We start from the raw sequence: 21596 nt of genomic DNA on the forward strand, positions 1-21596 counted from the left end.
TTGGGCCATTTTTGACTAAAAATGTATATTTTTTGCTCCTATGCCCTTGTATAGAAACCAAATGACCTGAAATTTGGTACAGAGGTGCATTGAACATATGTTCACAGGACCCCATTGACACTTTCTTCATAGATCACTTCAAAAATGAGTTATTTTGGGGTTTTCAGTCATTTTTGACTAAAAATGTATATTTTTGGCTTCTATGACCTTGTATGTAAACCAAATGACCTGAAATTTGGTACAAAGGTAAATTGGACATATGACAACAGGACCCCATCAACACTTTCTTCATAGAGCATTTATGAAATTAGTTATTTTGGGATTTTTAGCCATTTTTAACTAAAAAATGTATATTTTTGGCTCCTATGCCCTTGTATGTAAACCAAATGACCTAAAATTCGGCATGAAGGTGTGTAGGACAAGTGCCCACAGTGCTTTATTTTCCCTTTGAGCAAACATTACTTCAAATTGTTTAATTTTGGAAGTTTTTCAAGGATGAAGATGGATTGCAATATGCTGTATTTGCTCCTAAGCAAATGTCGGCCTTTCTAGTTCTACATGTATTAGCGTTGTTAACTTTGTTCCACTCTCGACGGTAGCAACAGTTCAGAGTGCATTTGTGTCGTAAAGAAAACAATGCTATGGATTCGAGTTTGCTTTTCTTTTAGGTGAAATGCAACTTTTTTCTTCATCCTCCTAATTTTTGGAATTTTTCGTAAAGTATGTCCGCGTAGAGAGTTTTCAAACTCAGCATTAAGCGAAGTCGACCATCATGATTTCGTCGTAAACTGTAAATTGGGGGCCCCCCCCCCCCCCCCCACATACACTAACACAAATGCGCCACTTTTCGTCCCCATACAGACCCGTAAGATGCCTTGGATATGGCACTAAAATTCCAATGGAAAGGATGTTGTTCTTTGGTAAAGATAACTTTTCAAAGTTGAAAGATTCACTCGTGTTGCATAAATCTTGGCAGGTGAGGACGAAGAGCTGATTTAGACGTAGATCAAGTGCACAGTTAGCCTCCTTTGATGACTTCAAGCAGTGGTAGCTTTTCGCGGGAGCGCTGATTCGCGATGTTCAAAATGGGTTAACGAATTTAATACCGGCAGAGGAAGTTACGCAATGAATACTAGCAACCATTTTAGCTGCAGTTTGGAAAATGATCAGAAAATGGCACTGCCACGCGCGGCAGTGGAAAACACTTTTAAACTAGAGTTCCACGAACACATACCTTTGCCAAATAAATCAGGTTTGTTATGTAGAATGATGTCTGTAGACAAATGCGTTACTCATTTCATTTTCTTTATAATTAAATGCTTGGAGTTGGTTTATAAAATTTCGGCATTTATTATGCAAATTAGATCCCAATTTACAATTAATTGATATCAAATTGTATCAAGCATTACTTAAGCTATCAGCATACCAAAAATCATGATGATCCTTTGATCCATTCTTGACTTATTCTCTTTCAAAGTCTTTAAATACACCTCTTACTCTCTTCCCTCTTTCTCAGTTACATATGTGACAACTTTGATGAAAGTACTATAATGGAATGCAGTGGATTTATGAACTTTTCCTAATCAATTATGCAAATTATATTAGCTGTTAACTTGCATAATAAGTATCACATTATATAAGTCTTCATTTAGGCTATCTACATGCCGAAAATCATGACGATCCGTCAACAAGTTAATATTTTCTCATTAATTATGCAAATGAGATCATCATTTGCATGATAAATATGTATTGACATTTCTCTCTTTCTCAGCTACATATGTGACAAGTTTTAAAGCCCTATCATGGAATGTAGTGAATTTATGAAATATCCTCATTAATTATGCAAATTAGCTGTTGATTTGCATAATTGTTATCTCATTATGTAGGTCTTCACTTACGCTACTGTACCTACATACAAAAAAACATGATGATCCGTCAACATGTTCATATTTTCTCATTAATTATGCAAATGAGGTCATCATTTGCATAATTGATATCTGTCGACATTTCTCTCCTTCCCAGCTACATATGTGACAAGTTTGAAAGTCCTATCATGGAATGTAGTGGATTTATAATTTTTCCTCATTAAATATGCAAATTAGCTGCTGATTTGCATAATTAGTATACCATTATGTAAGTCATCACTCATTCTATCTACATACCAAAAATCATGACGATCCGTCAACACGTTGTAGAGTTATTCTCATCCAAAGTTTGAAAGGAAACCGGCGCCTGCAGTTGCAAAAAAGCCGCTAGGGGGCCCAAACTCACAGCACTTACTCTCTGCCTCGAGGGCTATCTACCACTCAAAAATCATGATCACAGCATGTCCAGAACACGAGATATCAAAAATTGAGGTTCTGCTGCAGTACCTTAGCAAGCCGCTAGGGGGCCCATTATCGAACTTGACCTTCGTTTTCCAGACCCCTACCCACCTACCAAATATTATCGGGATCCATCCAAGACTTCTTGAGTTATGCTGTTAACAGACAGACACACACACAGACACACACACAGACTCACAAGCCCAAAACATAACCTTAGCCATTCTGGCAAAGGTAAATATCCCTTTCCCAACTCATTCTGAAATTGTAACCATCCCATGCATAGAAAACTTCAAAAGCGTATAAAAACATAGTGTAAATCCATTCTTTCTTTTGTTTTCTGCATTACTCTTCCTATTAAACGAAGTATGGGTGGAAAAACGCGCCATTCTTGATGGTGGACACACGTGATTGAGCCGGTAGTACATTTACTCTTGTGTTGATTTGTAACGGTTAGGAGCAGCCTTAGATTGTAACGTTATCATCTTAGTGAATTTCACTGTTATACATAAATAGATTGGACAAACTTACTTATAACTGGAGAGGGTGTTGAAATGAAGACAAAACGAGGGGCTTTACTATTTGTACGGTCAGATGTGTTGGAAGCTTCAGTAGTTGAGCGAATTCCATTAAGCTATTCTATTCCAGTTCCATGCCAGATGATAGAATCAAGTTTAACTTCAGTACGCTGAAGGAATAGGAATGATTTTGTAGAAGGCAAGATGTATGTAGGTGTGATAGAATTTGTGCATTAGAGTGCAGAGATGTACCAAGGAAACATTTTGGCGAAAAAGACTACACTGCATATATATATAGCACGGCAGTTGTGAACATTATGTAGAAAGTAACATTATGTCTGTGGACAGTATCTTAGAGACTTTTATCTTATATTGTAGGAAGAGAATTATAGCATTCTAAATGGTACGTAAAAAAACTTGTAAACTGTTCATGATTTAAAAAATGCTTGGAGCATGCAGCCTGTAAGGTATGATAGTACATGTAGCACATGCATTAAATGTTACATGGTATATAAAGTGATGATGATATATGGTAGAAATATTAGAAGAAATATTACTGCATGTTACAATGAATATTGAAGTATAGTACAGAGATGGTAAATAATGGTAAATATTGCAAGTTCTTTTGGGTTGAAAAATCCTACAATAAATACGTCATACCTTTATGTAAAAATTTACATTGTATTAGAAATAATTAAAGTTGTCGAAGTTTAAGTTAAGAGAGAGAGGAGAGACGATTATTGCAATACATGGTATACATTGCGAATTATGCATGTATCATATTGTATGAATATGGTGGTAGACATGTTAGAAGAAAACTAAAGGATATAAGCATGTTACACATAGGAAGTTCTGTACTTCTGTATTCTGTTATTGCACAGCGTCATAGGTGCAGTTGATGACCATTATAGCGTGTGCATCGCTCACTCAAATGTATTTCTGGTGAAAATAAAATAAGTTGCATTTGGTATTTGCTTCCAAGAGTGGGTTTGATACAGACAATGGTGCACTTATACACGGACAGGCAGGAAGATAGGTGAGTTCAGTGAAACATATTAAGTGCAAAGATACAAAAAAAGAGAGAAGAAACACCAATAATCTAAGAAGCATCAATTCAGCTACAATAAGATATGAGCATATAAGCAAATCCCCGCGAACTTAAATGCATTTACAGTATATATTTGCACCTTTTGCACATTTCACATATTTTAACGAGATATCTATAATCAGCATCTGATGGGAAACAACAATGATGGTCCAGATATTTGGGAGAAGGAATGGCATCCTCATTTTCAACAGATATAACAGCACCGTGTTAGTTTCACTCTCATTCTACACTGTGGTGTCGAATGTCTTCGCGTGACCTCTGCTAAAGGGCCTGCCTCATCAACATATATCGCATGGTGGCGCTGTTTGCTAGTCCAGCCAAGGCGCAGCTGCAGCATCACAGCATCATTGATAAATAAACATGCACATGCGGCAGCCTCTGCGGATGGGCCAGCTGGAAATCATTTTACAACATCGTGCCAAAAACAGATACTCAAGCAGCTGGATGTGATTTAGTAACCCCCAATTCCTTGTACTGGAGAACGAGCTGTACGTGAGGTTAGAAGCTTACAACACTGCAATATAGGGGCATCGATATACTATATGGTGTATGTGTATGACAGGTCTGCTGATGCCTGGAGGGACTTGAAGATCACCCTGCCTAACCATTACTATACACTGTGTCGTTTCATGTGCCATGTGGCACGTATGTACCGACCACTGCTTGAGCTCGAGGCTGTATTCGCTTATGTAGAGGCTTAGATATATTACAAACTACCATGACTTCTGTGTAGACGTTCATTAGATTTTGTGTGACGTTTCTGTGTAATTGAGAGCATATATAAGGCCATGCTGCTTGGCAATGAATATGTACCATATGGTTCCATGTGGCACGTATGTACCGACCACTGATTGATGCTTTATGCGCTTATGTTCAGGTTTAGATCCAACAAACTATGATGACTTCTGTGTAGAAGTTCATTAGTCTTTAATAGATTTTGTATGGCGTTTGTGTAGAATCGAGAGCATGTATGAGGAGGTAGTCGTTAGAACTCTCTCCAAGCATATGCTTGTAATTGTATCTGTATTAGCGTCTGAGGAGACTTGAAGGCCATCCTGATTTTGATTGATACTGGATGTGCTTTCTTAAGCTTACCACTGCTCCCAAAGAGCATCCACTTTGTCTTTGAAGCATTTAGGGTCAAATGGTTTAACTGGAACCATGTAGCTATATGGGAGAGTTCTGAATTCAGAGTGGCTTCAATGTACCTAGTGTCATTACTGGAGCAAAAAATTGCCGTATCATCAGCATAGAGACATACTTTGTTGGAGATACAGTCAGGTAGATCATTTATAAACATAATAAATAACAATGGTCCAAGGATTGACCCTTGTGGCACACCTACTGTCACTGGGAGATAATCAGATACACAACTGCCTAGAGACACTGTCTGCTTTCTATCCGATAGGTAATTTGTGAACCATTTGAGTTCTACATCTTTAACCCCAATCCAGGACAGTTTCTTCAGTAACAGGCAATGATCTACTGTATCAAAAGCCTTTTTCAGGTCTAAAAACACAGCCCCCACTAGATTTCCACTGTCAATGTTTTGATACACATGGTCAGTGACATCCAGTAATGTAGTAGCAGTGGAATGACCTGGCCGGAACCCAGACTGCTCTTCAGAGAGAATGCTGTGTATTTGTAAACCATAAATTTTACGTAAGCACATCAGCAAGATGATGGTGGCCACCTTAACACTCAGAAGAAGACCAGTACGTACCTTTCGCAACCGCTTCGATAAAAACGTCGTACGTCGGTGTGACGTGATAAAGAATCGCCAAAAAGCAGTACCAGTCTTAAGATTTCGATAACAGTCTTGGGCGGATGTGAACTACCGGTTTGACCTGACCGCTAATCCAACCACGTGAACTGCAGTCATATGATTCGCACGCCGCTATCGTAGACGTGGTATCGGACCGGTGTTTGTAAACAACGATGACCTCGCGTGACCTTTGGCCCGAGGGCCTGTCTCACCAACACATATCGCATGGGGGCGCAGTTTGGTAATCCAGCCCAGGCATAGCTACAGCATCACCAGAAGATGCCCCTGCCTCAAGGTTCACAGTTTATGTTTCATTCTATGGTTTAGTTTAACCTAGGACAAGGTTGGTTTGACTATGTGTATACGGCCGAAAATCATACGCGTAAGTTTGTTTGTTTGTTTATCTATAAGTCATCCATATAATTTCATTCAACATGTCTTTAGTGACTTTATGGCATCACTATGCACTATTCATCATCGGCATACATGCAGATGCTGGATGCATTTTAGAATGCTCCTTCTGATCTGCCCCGTTTTTTTACAGCCTCCGTGGATGGATCGGCTGCCGAGAAAAAGGGTATTATAAATTAGGCCTCTGCTTGGAGAGTATCTGCAAGGTGCATCAGTGATTGGAAATCATTCTGTTACATCCATGAAAAGAATTCCAACCATTGGCAGAAATTATATCAAACAAATGTAGATGCTCTTCCCCTCTGATTCAATGGTGTTGTGCTTTCATCAGTTTTCAACTCATCTTCGTTTGTGTATTCATAACTATTTAACAGTTGAAACTTTTCACTGTAAATCAAATGCACCTTCCAAAACACAAATTTAAAAGCATTTTTTCAATACCCTACCCCCCTCCCCCTCCAAAAAAAACGTCTTTTCAGTGAGTCAAAGATTCCAAATGTAACGTAACAAGTGTTAGATGGCATTTTCGGCACCAAGGACAGCCACGGCTGCTCAACGAGTTTTGGTGACTGATTTTACAGGCTGGAAATCAAAGACAACTCTTATTTTCTTATTGAACAGATGATACTGCAACTGCATTCAAATTTCAACAGTCCCTTTAACTTTACCAGGTCACGACGTTATTTCCTGTTAAAGTGTAGCGTTACAACAATACAGACAGACAGCAGCAAAGCAACTTCACCTCTGGAGGGGTCAGAGTTGAAGGTTCATCCCAAAACGACGATTAGCACAGGGACAGGTTTTTTTTTCCGCTAGGCTGAAGACCGCCGATGGGAATACTGCCAAATTTGGCTTGTGGCTGTGACGTCACACAAAATAGCTAGAATCGTCCTGAAAAAATGCCGAGTTAAAAATTACGTCTCTTCAAATTTGGAAAGGCTTAAAAATGAATCCACATCTTCCGTACAAAATTTCGACAAATCTTCTGTCTACAAACATGTCATTATCTTAAGGTTTAAGTCCTCAATATCTATCAATGGAAACTGTTGTGAAAAGTTCGAACACCGCGACCTAAATACTCCATCATTTGACAAAACCGCCGATTACAACACGTGTTCACAAATGATTGTGTGTACGCATACGTTATTCAGTGACATGCCATCGTCTCACACATTTATATATCCAATATGATAAGTTAGTTATGACATAGACCAATACTATTTAGAAAGACCAAGTCTTGTTGCGTTATGTGAAGAATTGCTGTTATTTCATCTCAAGATATAAACCCATTGTCAACAGTCAGGGTGGATGCTTCAGGTGCTACGTTATCGCTGAAGATCTTTGAACGGCGGGCTACGTCATGAGCGGCTGAACAGGTTTTTTTATCACTTTGAAAACAACACGTTAACCTGTGACCTAACGGGCTGCGGGCGCTTCGGATTTCGACAAACAACAGTGAACTGGATATTTGGGAGGGGGGCACATGCTGATAGGTGATCTTATCATTCAAAACACATCAATGCTATCGTCTGACACAATCATATACCCAAGGCGTTGATGATGTCAAGTTGTTAATGACATAGACCTAAAAAGTATATTCTAACTACGATAAAAAATTGATGTGTTTTCATTTCAAATTATAAACCCTTTGTCTAAAGTCAGGGTAGATGCCTCCGGCACCAGGATACCTCTAGACGGACTACGTCATGAGCGGCTGGACGGGTTTTCTGATCAGTTTGAAAAACAAGTGTGGCCTGTGACCTGTGTCACCTGGTGGAATCCAACAGAACGCTTCTGACTTCGACGTAAACAACTTTAATCAGTAATTATATATTCACACTCATGACGTATGAGGAAACAGCGGGGCTGACAAAACCAATAGGGAACGACATTTTTCCAAGAAAAAAACTACAAGGGATTTCCCCAGTTTTTTGTTTGACAAGGTTTTGAAGATTGTATCTTAAAGTTTACTCAAAAGATAGCTTCAGTCGCTGAGAGCTACTACATACAGCCAGTCAGCGCAGTACCTCAGAGTTTTAGAGCATAATTTGCTTCAGTTTGGTTGAAACTATCATCACATTGAAGCCGAGTTCCTTGCTCAACTGCCCTAAAGTTGTAGAGAATGAGCACAGATAAGCTGATGACCGGGGACCTGACGCTTGGCGGTCCCGTGTATGCCGATCGGAGGTCCCGTGTGCGCCGGGCGGCGTTCCAGTCAGCTCACGCCGTGGGGGTGATCTTGGTCGTCTCGGCGCTTGTGATGCTGGCGCTGCAGAACTGGCAACTCAAGCAGCTGCTTTCTGCAAACGACGACAGGATCGTGTCTCTTCAAGAGCGCGACAACCAAATCCTAGATCGTATCGCTACGCTGGAGGTTCTGACCAAAGACAAGTTCTGGGAAGACAACAGTCGTCATGTGGAGAAAACTGAGGTACAAATGTTGACTAATTCATTTCAATTGCATAACTGAGGTTAACTGCATAACTCCTAACATCAATGACAAGATTGTTTAGTAGATGACTGCTATATGTGTTTCTTTGTACTTTCTTTGTAATTTGCAAGTTTGGGCAAGATCTGACTGAATGCATTTCACAGAACCAGTAAGTAAAAAAATGTACCCCTGGTCTTGTACAAAATTATGAATGAACGATATCAACTAGGCATGTACGTTTCTCTGTACAACCTTTAGAGTATTGGGGGACCTTGGGATAGCATACCTCGCATGTTTGATGTTTATCTAAATTGGATCTAATTAAGTGAAATAATTGAGCCAGCCAAACGTCCACATGGCCTTAAGGGTCTATTGATAATATCTGCTTATAGTTGGGATATCTATTTTTCATGGCTATTTCTAAATCCAAAGTACATAACGTTAGCAGCCCTGTAAAAAAATCTACACATTTGTCCAAAACTATGTTGCTAGTTTCGGATATCATCTCATGTAAATCAATATTAACTAGAAGCTATCAATATTACCTAGAAGTTATCATGGAAATGTACAATTTGGTTGAAAATTGTGAGACATAGTTAAACGAATACAAACTTATAGTGAACGAAATCATCTGGGTGCACGTTTCCCCGCACAAATCCGTACGGCCGTGAAAATCCAGTCTTGCGACCTTTACTAGATTAGGTTAATTGTGTGAAATAATTAAACCAACTAAACCTCAGACAGGGTATTGTTTAGAAGAGGCAATGGAAAAGATCTGACGACGGTTGCAATATCTATGTTTTATATCCATTTCTATTTGTAAAATATATATTAGCCATTTTCAACTCTGTAAAAAAAACTACATCTTTGTTCAAGACAATGGAACAGGTTTAGGAAATTTTCATACGTAAATCAAAATTGATGAGAAGCGCAAACAGTTATCATGGAAATGCTCTACTTAGTTGAAAACTGTGAGACGTGACCAAACCACTACATACTATACAACAGGTTAGTATGATACAGTATACGCCGTATACCATACAATGATTTTATACTATAGTACATTATGTTATTATAGTATATCACTATATGGTAATAAAAGTGCAGTGTGGTACAGTAAGTAATTGGCTTTCTCTTCCAGTCGGCGGATGGTGCCTTCAGCCCCGATACTCAATCTGATCCCGGCATGCACCACAGGGAGAAGAGAGCTGCGAACAGCCTGACAATGCCGTTTGGAGGTAAAGACGAACTTAGCAAACACACAAACATAACCTCTTGTTTTGCTGAAAACAGATATGTTAAAGAAAGTGCACCGTCTATCAGAAAAAAAAACGGAGTATGCTTGCAAATCGTACCTCAAGTATCTAAAATGTTGACTTAATGTTTCAGTACCAGTGTTCATCCTGTCAGTGTCTGTGTATAACTTCAACATCTAAAACCAGACGTTGTGGCTGCAAATGAAAGTCTTGTCCTGATTTATTGGCATTGGGTAACCATAAAATTGCAAATATCCAAGCCTATATAAGGACCAGAATCCTCACATCTGCCTGGACGTTAGACTAACGCACTTCTTCATACAGGCTGTCTTCAGGGGCCTCCCGGCAGAGACGGGAGAGACGGGCGCGATGGAGCGGTTGGACCTCCCGGACCGCCCGGTCCCCCCGAAATTCCTGTTCCGACTCCTGACCCACCGAAAATGAAAGGTACCACCAACCTGCATCTCTTTTCAGCTGAAGCGATGTACAGGATGTACAGGTTTATTATCTATTATGCACTTAATGTGTTTATGGAGGCTAGACATCTAGATAAACAATATTTAAAGACTTGAAAGACAATTTAATCTCTACAACTGGACAAGGATGCAATCTCATATAAAAATCATGTTTAATAGTTGCTATGCTAACGTAAATCTTCTAATCTTATCCAGTTCTGGAGATTGTTTTAAAATGTCTTTGAATATCATAAACCTTGCTTTACAGATTGTGACGACGTCTACAAGGCAGGCCACACCACCAGCGGTCTCTACACCATCCAGCCAGACGCCGCCGGAGCCTCGTTTCGGGTCTATTGTGAGATGGAAGCCGGAGTCGGCGGCTGGACTGTCCTCCAGAAGCGCTTCGACGGTTCTGTAGATTTTGCTAAGGACTGGACAAGTTACAAAATTGGGTTTGGGGCTCTTGTCGGCGAATTTTGGCTCGGAAACGACAAGATCTATCAGATCTCTAACGAGAAGGTATACCTTCTGCGCATTGATCTCGAGAATTGGTCCTCAGGAACGGTATACGCTGAATACGATAGGTTCTATATCGAGGATGAAGCAGCAAAGTACCGTCTGCATGTTGGTGCCTATAGCGGCACTGCTGGGGATGGTGGGGATGGGTTAAGCTTTCATGATGGTAGCAGATTTTCAACACACGACCAGGATAACGACGATTATGCGAGCGCTAACTGCGCAACTAGCTATGGCGGTCGTGGTGGTTGGTGGTATCATGCTTGTGACCGCGCCAACCTGAACCAGCTGTACAAGCATGGCGGCGGGGGGGATAATCACCATGGTATAGAATGGACAGCATGGACAGCTCACCGGTGGTCCATCAAGGCTTCTGTCATGAAGATCAGACCTGCTCCTTAGAAATAACCAACCACAAACTAAACCCACGGCCTTACATTTGCTTTCTTTGCTGAAATAAAGAGTGATACTGGAGCAAATCTCTTAACAATGCAATGGTGACAATCAACTTTTATCTTTATTCTGTCTGCATAATCCTTTTCACGGTGAGGTAAAATTTCAATCCTGCGCATATTTTGGTAATTCATCTGACATAACGTGAATTGTGTGAAAATATTATGTAATGCATGTACACAGGGAGCATTATAAACGTGGCTTAAAGTGTACGTAGTCGAACTTCATGAGCATAAAAAGTTTATTGCGCGTCCCCTCCACCCACACCACACCACACACACGCGCGCTCACACACACAAACACGCACACACACACTCACACACGCACACACACACGCACGAACACACGCACACACACACACACACACACACGCACACACACACACACACACACTCACACACACACGCACGCACACACACACACACACACACACACATACACACACACACACACACACACACACAACACACATACACACACACACACACACACACGAACATACGCCTCACTACTCTCCATCCCCATACAAACCCTCTAACATGCCTTGGATAGTTGTCACTCCTAAGGGCGCCTCTTGAACAAAATGTTGTTCTTTGGCTCAGATATCTTCCAAAGTTGGCAGCACTACTCCTACATGAATTTGGGCAGGTGAGGACTAAGAGCTAATTTAGACGTGGATCGAGCGCAAAGTTAGCCTCCTCTGCAGACGTCTGGCAGTGCTATTTTTCGGCTAAGACTCTCCAATGGATGGAGAGGGGTCCCGCATGAGTTCCGCGCAAAGTATACTAACGAAACTTTTAGTTGCAGTTTACAAAATAATCAAAAGATGGCACTGCCACGCTGAAGTGATAAACTCTTTTGCAAAATCCATGTCCTCATTCTAAAATTCTAATTATTCCATGCATAGACAACTTTTAAGGCGGACTAAAAAAAAACACAATGTAAATCCATCGCTTCACTGTTCCCAAACAAACGTTCAATTGAAATAAACATCATTCTTAATGGAGGACATATGTGATTGCGGCGAAAGAACATTTACTGTTGTTGTGTTGATTTGCATCATCTAGAAACAGCGTTGATATTGTAGTACATGTCAGTTTTTTTAATTGGGCAAACTTGTCACTTGGGTGATGTTGAAAAACAAACAAAAATAAAACGTAAAAACCATTTGTACAGTCACATGTCCTACAAAACTTCATTCTTTTTTTTCATTCTTCGAGCGGTACATTGTATTGCAGTCCTTTGTTCTATGTTCTAGGTGTGCTTCAGATTAAGTAAGTGAATTATAGTATAGAATGCGATAAGATCATTCCTTTTTGGTGAAAATGTTTATGTAAGGTATGGTAGTTGTGAACATTATGTAGAAAGTAACGTTATATTAGCGGATATTAGGAATAGTCAGTTTTTTGTTGTAACTTAGAATAAATCTTAACAGCAAGATGTTTAGCAACGTTGCAGGAATCAAAATTTTGTTGAAAGTTTCTTTTTTTTGTAGAAGCTCTTGGGACTAGTTGTAGCACCTGTGGCTACTAATCATATTCATCTAGCGTAGACAAGTATATATATTAGTGATGAAATACGGTAGGAAACGTTGTATGGTATATGTTGATGATGCTATATGGCTGCTAGCGTTATGTTGTATGTGTTGATAGTATATGGTGGCTTACGTTATCTGGTAGTACACATACTAGAAGAACACATGTTGATACATGTATCAGCATGTTATTATAAGACGTATTAAACTTATAGCTCTGTATCAGTTATTGCACTAAGACGTTAGTCACAGAGATAGCATGAGCTTCATTAGTTTATATAACTACTGCATCACATTTGCAAGTTTGGTGAAATTACAGCATGGTATATGTTAAATATTGTCTTGGATCTTCTTTTTTTAATATGAATGAGTTGTATACGGATATATGCACGCACGCACCCACACACCCATACACACACAAATGCACACGCAGACACACACACAAACACGCAAACACACAGACACACACACACACACACACACACAGACACGCACATACACACACACACACTAACGCACACACACACACACACACACACACACAAACACATACACACGCAAAAACAGCCTGACCGGGCCCCGGGTAGGAAATGTGACGTAGGCCTAACTGGTTTAGCCAAAAGTACATCGCGCACATGTTTATACACAGAAGAACAGACACAGCAAGAGCATACGCACACTTACAAACATACATACATACATACACACATACATATATATATATATATATATATATATATATATATATATATATATATATATATATATATATATATATATACGGACATACGGGAAGAAACACACACAGGCACACATTCATACACATAGACAGACACACGAATGAAAACACAACACAAGTTTTTACATATATACAAAAGATAGCTTCTTAGTATAGATTATAGAAGGCACCTATTATGCTATACACATTTACAGCTCATTCCAAACCCGGTAAAGCGAGTAACATAATTCAGCGAGTTAAAAATTCCAATTGTAAACAATCACATGTAAGATGGCATTTTCAGCACCAGAGACAGCTATGGCTGCTGAATGACTTTTCCTCGCTGTAAATTGAAGACACCTTTCAATATGTGCTATCGAAGATACATTGAGATTTCAACAGTCATTTAACTGTATCAGGTCACGACGTCATTTCCTGTTCAAGTGTACAACAATAAAGACAGACAGACAGCAGCAAAGCAAGGTCACTTCATCATCATCAGGGGTCAGAGTTGAAGGTTCATCTAAAAAATGACGATCAGCAGAGGGACAGGTTTTTCCACTAGGTTAAAGGCCGCCGATTTCAACACCACCAAATTAGATATTTGACGAGACAAAATACCTCTAGAATTGTTCAAACTTTAACAAAACCATTTAGATCATCGCAAATAACGACTTTAGATCTTCTTAAAAAATAAATCTACGGCTTGAATCCATATCCTCCCTACAACATTCCGAAAAGACTTCAGTCTACAATTATATCATCGTGGTTTAAAGCCCAATATTTATCGATGGAAACCATTTTAAAAGGGTCGAACACTGGGAGCAAAATTAAAGTCTTCCGAGTTTTTGCGAATTCGCTGATTACAACACGTGTTCATAAACGAGTTTAAGGCGTTTGTCTAAATAAAACACTGCATTGTTTCAAACCTGACAACATGCAACACAAAGTAACCTTCGAATTCAAGACTTTTGATCTTTTGATCACTTTCGAAATATTCTTGATTCTGAGGTCTTAAAAAACGTGCATAACGTTGCCAGCAAGAAGACATTTAAAGACAGATTCTTTGCGCAGAAACAGCCTGTACAGAGATGTGGAAGTCGCAAAGAAGACATTGAAATCATGATCATTGTTTTGAACACATTATCATTCTTCAACTTCCACATCTTTATTGTCTTCACTCCCAGTGAACCGGGTCTTGGGGGATAGACTAAAGACACACTTGCACGTGGTATGAGGAACTGATTTAAAACCGCTTAATGATAAATGATGGGAATTTTAAACTTGTGTATGGTCAATGATGAACATTACCATGCATAAATCAAGTAAATGTACAAACGTTCTAAATATTGCTAAAGGTTTGAGTTTGCCGAACTCTAGTTAAGCCTGGGTTTGCCACTTGAATTTTGCTGGAGAAAAAATAAATAAATAAAAATGTATTCACGGTAGAAAATCTACAAATTACCTTAACGCAAAAACTCTTGCGTGTGTTGACTGACTACTTGTTAAGGGACGAAAATATCAGACGAACAACAAAAAAATTAAGAAAACAAATTTTTCTCCCATACATTTCAATGTATCTAATAGTTTTTCAAACATGATCAAATGTTTAAAAGTTGTTTTCGATACTTCTTTTTCAATATGTAACGAATAAACAAAGAAAATGATTACGTGTCTGTATGATTGGTCTCACCTGAAAAACGTGTGTTGTTTTCCACCCACTCAATATGGTTTTCTTTCATCTCTGGTTTGTAATTTCTTCAGATTCCGGTTGCGTTTCGGACCACGCCTGAGGTAGGGCGTGTATTTTTGCTGTGCAGAAACCTGACAAGTCGCACAATAACAGGAGAACCTCAGAAGTCCCAAACTGCTGACATAGGTAAATATTTTTGTGAACACAGATAAGAAGTGGGTTTTGTTTTCCAGAATCTATGTAATGGCAAATATTGATATTCAGAAATACCCAGTGCCTTGCTTGGTGTACAGCGTGTTTTCTTTTGACCGCCGATAGCAACACTGCCAAATTAGACTATTGCTGTGACGTCACACAACCGTACAAACTTTATCAAAACCACTGAGTTCATCGCGAATAACGACTTTAGATCTTCTTAAAAAAATGAATCTACTGCTTGAATATATATCCTCCATACAAAATTCCGAAACAACTTCGGTCTACAATTACGTTTTCGCGATGTGGTTAAGAGCCCAATATTTATCGCTGGAAACCATTTTGAAAGGGTCCAACACAAAGTAACCTTAGGATCCGATAATTTCGATCTTCTGATCACTTTAGTAGAATCATTGATTCTGAGGTCTTGAAAAAGGTATATAATGTTGCCAGCACTTAAAAACAGATACTTGTAGCAGAAACATCCTGTACAGAGATGTAAAAGTTGCAAGAAGACATCAGAATTATGATCATGAACGTTGTTCTAAACACATTATACTTGTTCAACTTCCACATCTTTATTGTCTTCACACCAGTGAGATCTTCAAAATCCAAACAGCAACAGTAAAACGGGTTTTGGGGCGGGGGGTGTAGGTCGGAGGTGGTGGTTGTGCGGTGTGGGTAGATTAAAGACACACTTGCATGTGGTATGATATGAGGAACTGATTTAAAACCGCTTAATGATTAATGATGGAAATTTTAAACTTGTGACATGTGTATGTTAAGTAGTTAGTCAATGATGAACATCACCATGAATAAATCAAGTGAATGTACAAGTCGTGTGCATAAGATTTACAAAAGTTCAAAATATTTCATGGAGATAGGAGTTTGCCGAACTCTAGTTTAACCTGGATTTGCCACTTGGGCAAAATACCCTAGTTGTGTGTGACGAATACGGCAAATGTCAGACGAAAAACAAAAAAATGAAGAAAAAAATTGTTTTTCTCCCTTGCGTGCATATACATTTCAATGTAACGTTATCTAATAACTTTCCAAACGTGATCAAAATTTTAACTGTTTTCGATACTTCTCTTTCAATATGTAACAAACAAACAAAGAAAAGGATTACGTGTCTGTATGATTGGTCTCACCAGGAAAACGTTTGTTGTTTTCCACCCACTCAATATGATTTTCTTTCATCTCTGGTTTCTAATTATTTCAGGATAGACTATATTTCTCATTGCGTTTCGGACCACGCCTGAGGTAGGGCGTGTATTTTTGCTGTGCAGAAACCTGACAAGTCCCATCATGCCGGGAGATCAACAGCAGTCCCAAACTAGTGACAACGCAGGTAAACTTGTTTTTGAAAATATCTTCCCTCTACACGTCAGCTGTGAAGGGGGTTTGGTTTTCAAAAATCTATGTAATGACAAATATTGAGATCCATAATTACCCAGTGCCTTGCTTGGTGTACAACGTGTTTTCTTTGGTCTAAGATTCAGATATAATTTGGTCTAGGCATGAAGCTTTTAAGATGCATTCTTATCCCCATATTCTTTATATACCAGTGAGGGCACAGGTAGTATTAAGTGACCCTACTACCTTCTCATATGAATTAAGTGTGAACCCCTCTTGGGGCATGGTATATTGAGGGGCGCATCCACCATTTCGGTTGGTAAAGTAAATCCCCGTATAGCAGCAAACCTTAACTTATAGATTCGTCTTCAGTCGTCAGACCAAATTGGATGCACGTAAAGGAACAGTTATCAAGCACGGTTGGTGCAATTGGCTGAATAATTGCACCAACCAGTTTGAAACTAGCACCAGACCACAAGGTAAAACGTACTTTTGAAAAGCCATAAACTAAAATATTGCCACAATTATATCATGCAATTTTATAGGTATCCATTTGCGGCAGACGCGTTTGTGTTGTTAATAAAATGAAACTAAGATATTTAATAGATATAATGCATGCAGATGATAATAATGTAATATTATGATTTCATCACATCACACGCGCCATTTTATTTTTTTTTATTTTCCTCCAGGCTCCACACCCATGCAGCTGCAGCAGCCCCAGACTGATTGGCGATCAATTGCGGACGCCGCTGCGAGTATACCCAACGCTTTGTACGTCTCCAGAGCAGGTAAAACTTATCTTGTGTTTATGTTTTTCATGCAACCGTCTCAGCGTCTGATCCCGATTGCCGTACAATCACAAACTGATAAGTAGTATACTCTTGAGATATTTGTGACAAATCTGATCTCTTAAGCAATCCATGGACGTCATCTTAAATCATGAAACGTCAACAAACGGGCCGAAAAGTTAAAAGAGTACATCATGTAATAATCTTTTTTTTGTGTCTGACAGAGAATAAATGCTAAGCGACAAGGCACCAAATGTTACCGATAATAATATTGTTAAGCAGTTCAAAGAAGCAATCAAACTTCTAATATCGACAAGACTGGTTAGTTATTTGTATGTTAGAAATAAATTTCCTGAATTTATTCGTCTCTACATTACTGTAGATCTTAGCACTCTACCAATGGGCTCTGTCGCTAACTTAGTCTATTGATTGATTATTTGCTATCATGTAATGTGTTTCACTGTGTGTTTTTCCCGATTTATTTTAAATTCATCTAAACCAGAAACGTACATGCCAAGAATGGCTTGAGCCCAATAGATTATGTACAGTTATTTACAGTGGGTTATTTAAAATAATAAACCATTATATATTACACAACAACTTTTTTTACATTACTAGATAAGACAGCTTGAGGCATGTCAAACATTTTAAAACCTTTGGCTGTACTGTATTCATGATCATTCCTTCCTGCGGGGTCTGATCGCCTGGCTATATCATAATACACAACAATTCATTTACATCATTCAACCGGTCCAAACAAGACGCCTGGAGGTTATGCTAGCACGAGGTTATTCAAGAGCCATTCAGGAGTCTTGAATTTATCTATTCAGGTTTAAAGTTGAATTTTGATTTACAGCATAAAAGTTGAATTTCCCCAGATTTTTGACAGTCCAAATCCAGTCTGATGTCATTCCTTGATAAAGAATGGAGTTGAAAATTTCAGTTCAATGTTTTGATAAAACGTTTCTTCTTTTAAAAGCTCTTGTTTGCAAACAGACCGCACGTATCAGGGTGAAGCAAGCGGCCGTGGTGTTCTCTGTAGCTTCATCCGCTCCCACCGCAGCTGCATGATCGCCGGTATTGCCGTGATGCTTAGTTTAGTCGGTGTGGGACTCGCCCCTCTGACGTTCATCAATAAAGAGGTAAATACCCCTGTGCCACAAGGCCTGTTATAAATCACTTTATCTGACATTAATTCTGTTTTGTTCCTGCGCATGCATTCATGTTCTGTTTATCAAGCTTTATTGAGTCCATTGATCCAGAACGTTCTGCTTTTTCATCTTTTTTTTACGGTTGGAATTCTGACGTGCGTATGCATCTATACATACGCTTATAAATTTACAGGAGATATCACAACTGTCCACCACTGTTGACGTATTCAAGCGCGACCAAGACGACATGTCCACCACTGTTGACGCCTTGAAGCGAGACCAAGACGACATGTGCCAACTGTCCACCACTGTTGACGCCTTGAAGCGCGACCTAGACGTCATGCGCCAACTGGCCACCACTGTTGACGCCCTGAATCGCGACCGAGACGACATGCGCCGTGACCTGGACAAGGAGCGAAACCGAACCGCCGCCTTGGAGCAGCGTCTTCACGAGTTGAGTAAAACGCCAGGTAAGTTGGATTTCCATTTTTATTCTATTATTTGTGATGCTATATTGAGAAGCATCGCGAGTTTAGGCAGACGCTGTGTTCCTTCCCGAGACGCAGCCTTTCAGCAGACGGGCCGGAGAGCGGGGGCCTGCCGCCCGTCCGATCTGATCCAACCGGCCGCCGCAGGGCAAAGCGAGCCGCCAACTGTCTCACTCTGCCGTTTGGTGGTTGAGTATATTGTTTGTCATCTGTTGTGTAGTGAAAGTTTATAGAGTTTAAAGTTCTTTTCTGTGCCTTCAACTGCATAAATGTCACGTCTTTTGCGTATTTTTACGTCCAACGTTGTTGGCACGGTATAAATAAAATACAACACGGGGCATTACGTATGGCCAGTGGCCGGAGGGCGATCCAACCCGCGGAAAGATCGAACACTGGAGCCAAGGAACGTACCGTAAAATACGGACCGGTCGGAACACGGATATCGAACGTAAATACGGCCCGGGTATGATGTCACTCAGAACTTAGGTTATCACATTGGGTTCTACTATTACCACACGGGCTTCCATAGAATAGTTAAAACGCGCTACGAGCGCACAGCTGCCGATAATTCCAATACCAGATACCGACGTTGGAATTGCTGTTGTTACACTTTTTTGTTTGAGGACACTAAAGTTTTTGGCGCATTTGGCATCAAAAACTTGTGTTTTCTCGGGTGGGTATGGCCTTGACATTAATACAATATAAAACAGTATATTCTATGTTTACTTTGCCATGCAGGCTGTCCACAAGGGGCTCCGGAGATGCCTGGCGTAGGCGGACCGGTTGGCCCCAGCGGTCGTGACGGTCGCGATGGGATTCCAGGTCCTGCCGGGCCACCAGGACCTCCCGGCCCGCCCGCCTCATCTGGGCCGTGCAGCCAACCCGGACCCCCTGGCCTACCTGGTCCCGAGGGCCCACCCGGATCCAACGGGTCAGATGGCCGGGACGGATTCCCTGGACCACCTGGAAGCTGTGATTGTGACAGTAACGCTGTCAGCCTGAAAGGTATGTAATCTGTATCGACTTGCCTTTTATTCTAGCTTTGTTGCAATCTTTCAATTGGTCTATTAGCAAAGCATGGGTTTTCCGCAAACACCGACTTTCGTAATCTCATTATAAACATGACAAGTTCAACATCTGAGACGAACTTCCTTCCTTTAATGTAACTTTAACTCAAATGATTTGCAGATTGTGACGACGTCTACAAGGCAGGCCACACCACCAGCAGTGTATACACCATCCAGCCAGACGCCAACGGAGCCTCGTTCCGGGTCTACTGTGAGATGGAAGCCGGGGCCGGCGGCTGGACTGTCCTCCAGAAGCGCTTCGACGGTTCTGTAGATTTTGTTAATGACTGGGAAAGTTACAAAAATGGGTTTGGGGACCTTAGCGGTGAGTTTTGGCTGGGAAACGACAAAATCTATCAGATCTCTAACGAGAAGGTATACCTTCTGCGCATTGATCTGGAGAATTGGTCCTCAGAAACGGTATATGCTGAATATGATAGGTTCTATATCGAGGATGAAGCAGCAAAGTACCGTCTGCATGTTGGTGCCTATAGCGGTACTGATGGGGATGGTGGGTACGGGTTAAGCTTTCATGATGGGGACAGATTCTCAACACACGACCAGGATAACGACGATCGGTTGGGCCATAACTGCGCAACTGTCCATGGCGGTCACGGTGGTTGGTGGTATAATCGTTGTGACACCGTTAACCTGAACCAGCCGTACAAGCATGGCGGCGGGGGGAGTGAGGCACATGGTATAGAATGGTGGGCGTGGACAGCTCACCGGAACTCAATAAAGTCTTCTGTCATGAAGATCAGACCTGCTCCTTAGAAATAACCAAGTTGAACTTAAACCAAACCCACGCCCCGACATTTGCATTTAACAGCTTTGCACACGCGTTCAGCTAACAGCTTATTCACGTAATGTTCCTTTTAAGCCGCCGTTCTAAATCTCTTGTCCTATTAGCGTTGTTAACTTTGTTCCACTCTCGACGGTAGCAACAGTTCAGAGTGCACTTGTGTCGGAAAGAAAACAATGCTATGGATTCGAGTTGGCTTTTCTTTATTCACTTTAAAGTGAAATGCAACTTTTTTCTTCATCCAGCTAATTTTTGGAATTTTTCGTAACGTACGTCCGCGTAGAGAGTTTTCAAACTCAGCATTAAGCGAAGCCGACCATGATGATTTCGTCGTAAACTGTAAATTGGGTGCCCCCCCCCCCCCCATACACTAACACAAATGCGCCACTTTTCGTCCCCATACAGACCCGTAAGATGCCTTGGATATGGCGCTAAAATTCCAATGGAAAGGATGTTGTTCTTTAGTAAAGATAACTTTTCAAGGTTGAAAGATTCACTCGTGTTGCATAAATCTTGGCAGGTGAGGACCAAGAGCTGATTTAGACATAGATCAAGTGCAAA

General features: G+C 40.4%; 2 protein-coding genes across 2 annotated transcripts; both read left to right on the forward strand.

Annotated features, from left to right (window-relative positions):
• Nucleotides 1–8010: 8010 nt before the first annotated feature.
• LOC118423774 (ficolin-2-like) lies at nucleotides 8011–11515 on the forward strand. Its single transcript, XM_035831994.1, has 4 exons — nucleotides 8011–8557; nucleotides 9699–9795; nucleotides 10138–10260; nucleotides 10537–11515. The coding sequence occupies exons 1-4, from the start codon at nucleotides 8249–8251 to the stop codon at nucleotides 11187–11189; spliced, it is 1182 nt and encodes a 393-aa protein (XP_035687887.1). The 5' UTR covers nucleotides 8011–8248; the 3' UTR covers nucleotides 11190–11515.
• A 5173-nt stretch (nucleotides 11516–16688) lies between these two features.
• LOC118425083 (ficolin-2-like) lies at nucleotides 16689–21007 on the forward strand. Its single transcript, XM_035833901.1, has 6 exons — nucleotides 16689–16731; nucleotides 17429–17494; nucleotides 18524–18669; nucleotides 19201–19354; nucleotides 19905–20171; nucleotides 20355–21007. Exons 1-6 carry the CDS (start codon nucleotides 16689–16691, stop codon nucleotides 21005–21007), a joined length of 1329 nt encoding a protein of 442 aa, XP_035689794.1.
• The last annotated feature ends 589 nt before the right edge of the window (nucleotides 21008–21596 follow it).

This window comes from Branchiostoma floridae, chromosome 10 (assembly GCF_000003815.2).
Source record: "Branchiostoma floridae strain S238N-H82 chromosome 10, Bfl_VNyyK, whole genome shotgun sequence".
In the NCBI taxonomy this organism is placed as follows: Eukaryota; Metazoa; Chordata; class Leptocardii; order Amphioxiformes; family Branchiostomatidae; genus Branchiostoma; species Branchiostoma floridae.

Excerpts from the sequence above, each read along its gene's own strand:
- LOC118423774 (XM_035831994.1), top strand. The coding sequence starts at position 8,249 with ATGAGCACAGATAAGCTGATGACCGGGGACCTGACGCTTGGCGGTCCC. Across the intron at positions 8,558-9,698 it reads GTCATGTGGAGAAAACTGAG|TCGGCGGATGGTGCCTTCAG; the intron begins GTACAAATGTTG and ends TTTCTCTTCCAG. Across the intron at positions 10,261-10,536 it reads TGACCCACCGAAAATGAAAG|ATTGTGACGACGTCTACAAG; the intron begins GTACCACCAACC and ends CTTGCTTTACAG.
- LOC118425083 (XM_035833901.1), top strand. The coding sequence starts at position 16,689 with ATGCCGGGAGATCAACAGCAGTCCCAAACTAGTGACAACGCAG. Across the intron at positions 16,732-17,428 it reads CCAAACTAGTGACAACGCAG|GCTCCACACCCATGCAGCTG; the intron begins GTAAACTTGTTT and ends ATTTTCCTCCAG. Across the intron at positions 18,670-19,200 it reads TGACGTTCATCAATAAAGAG|CATCGCGAGTTTAGGCAGAC; the intron begins GTAAATACCCCT and ends TATATTGAGAAG.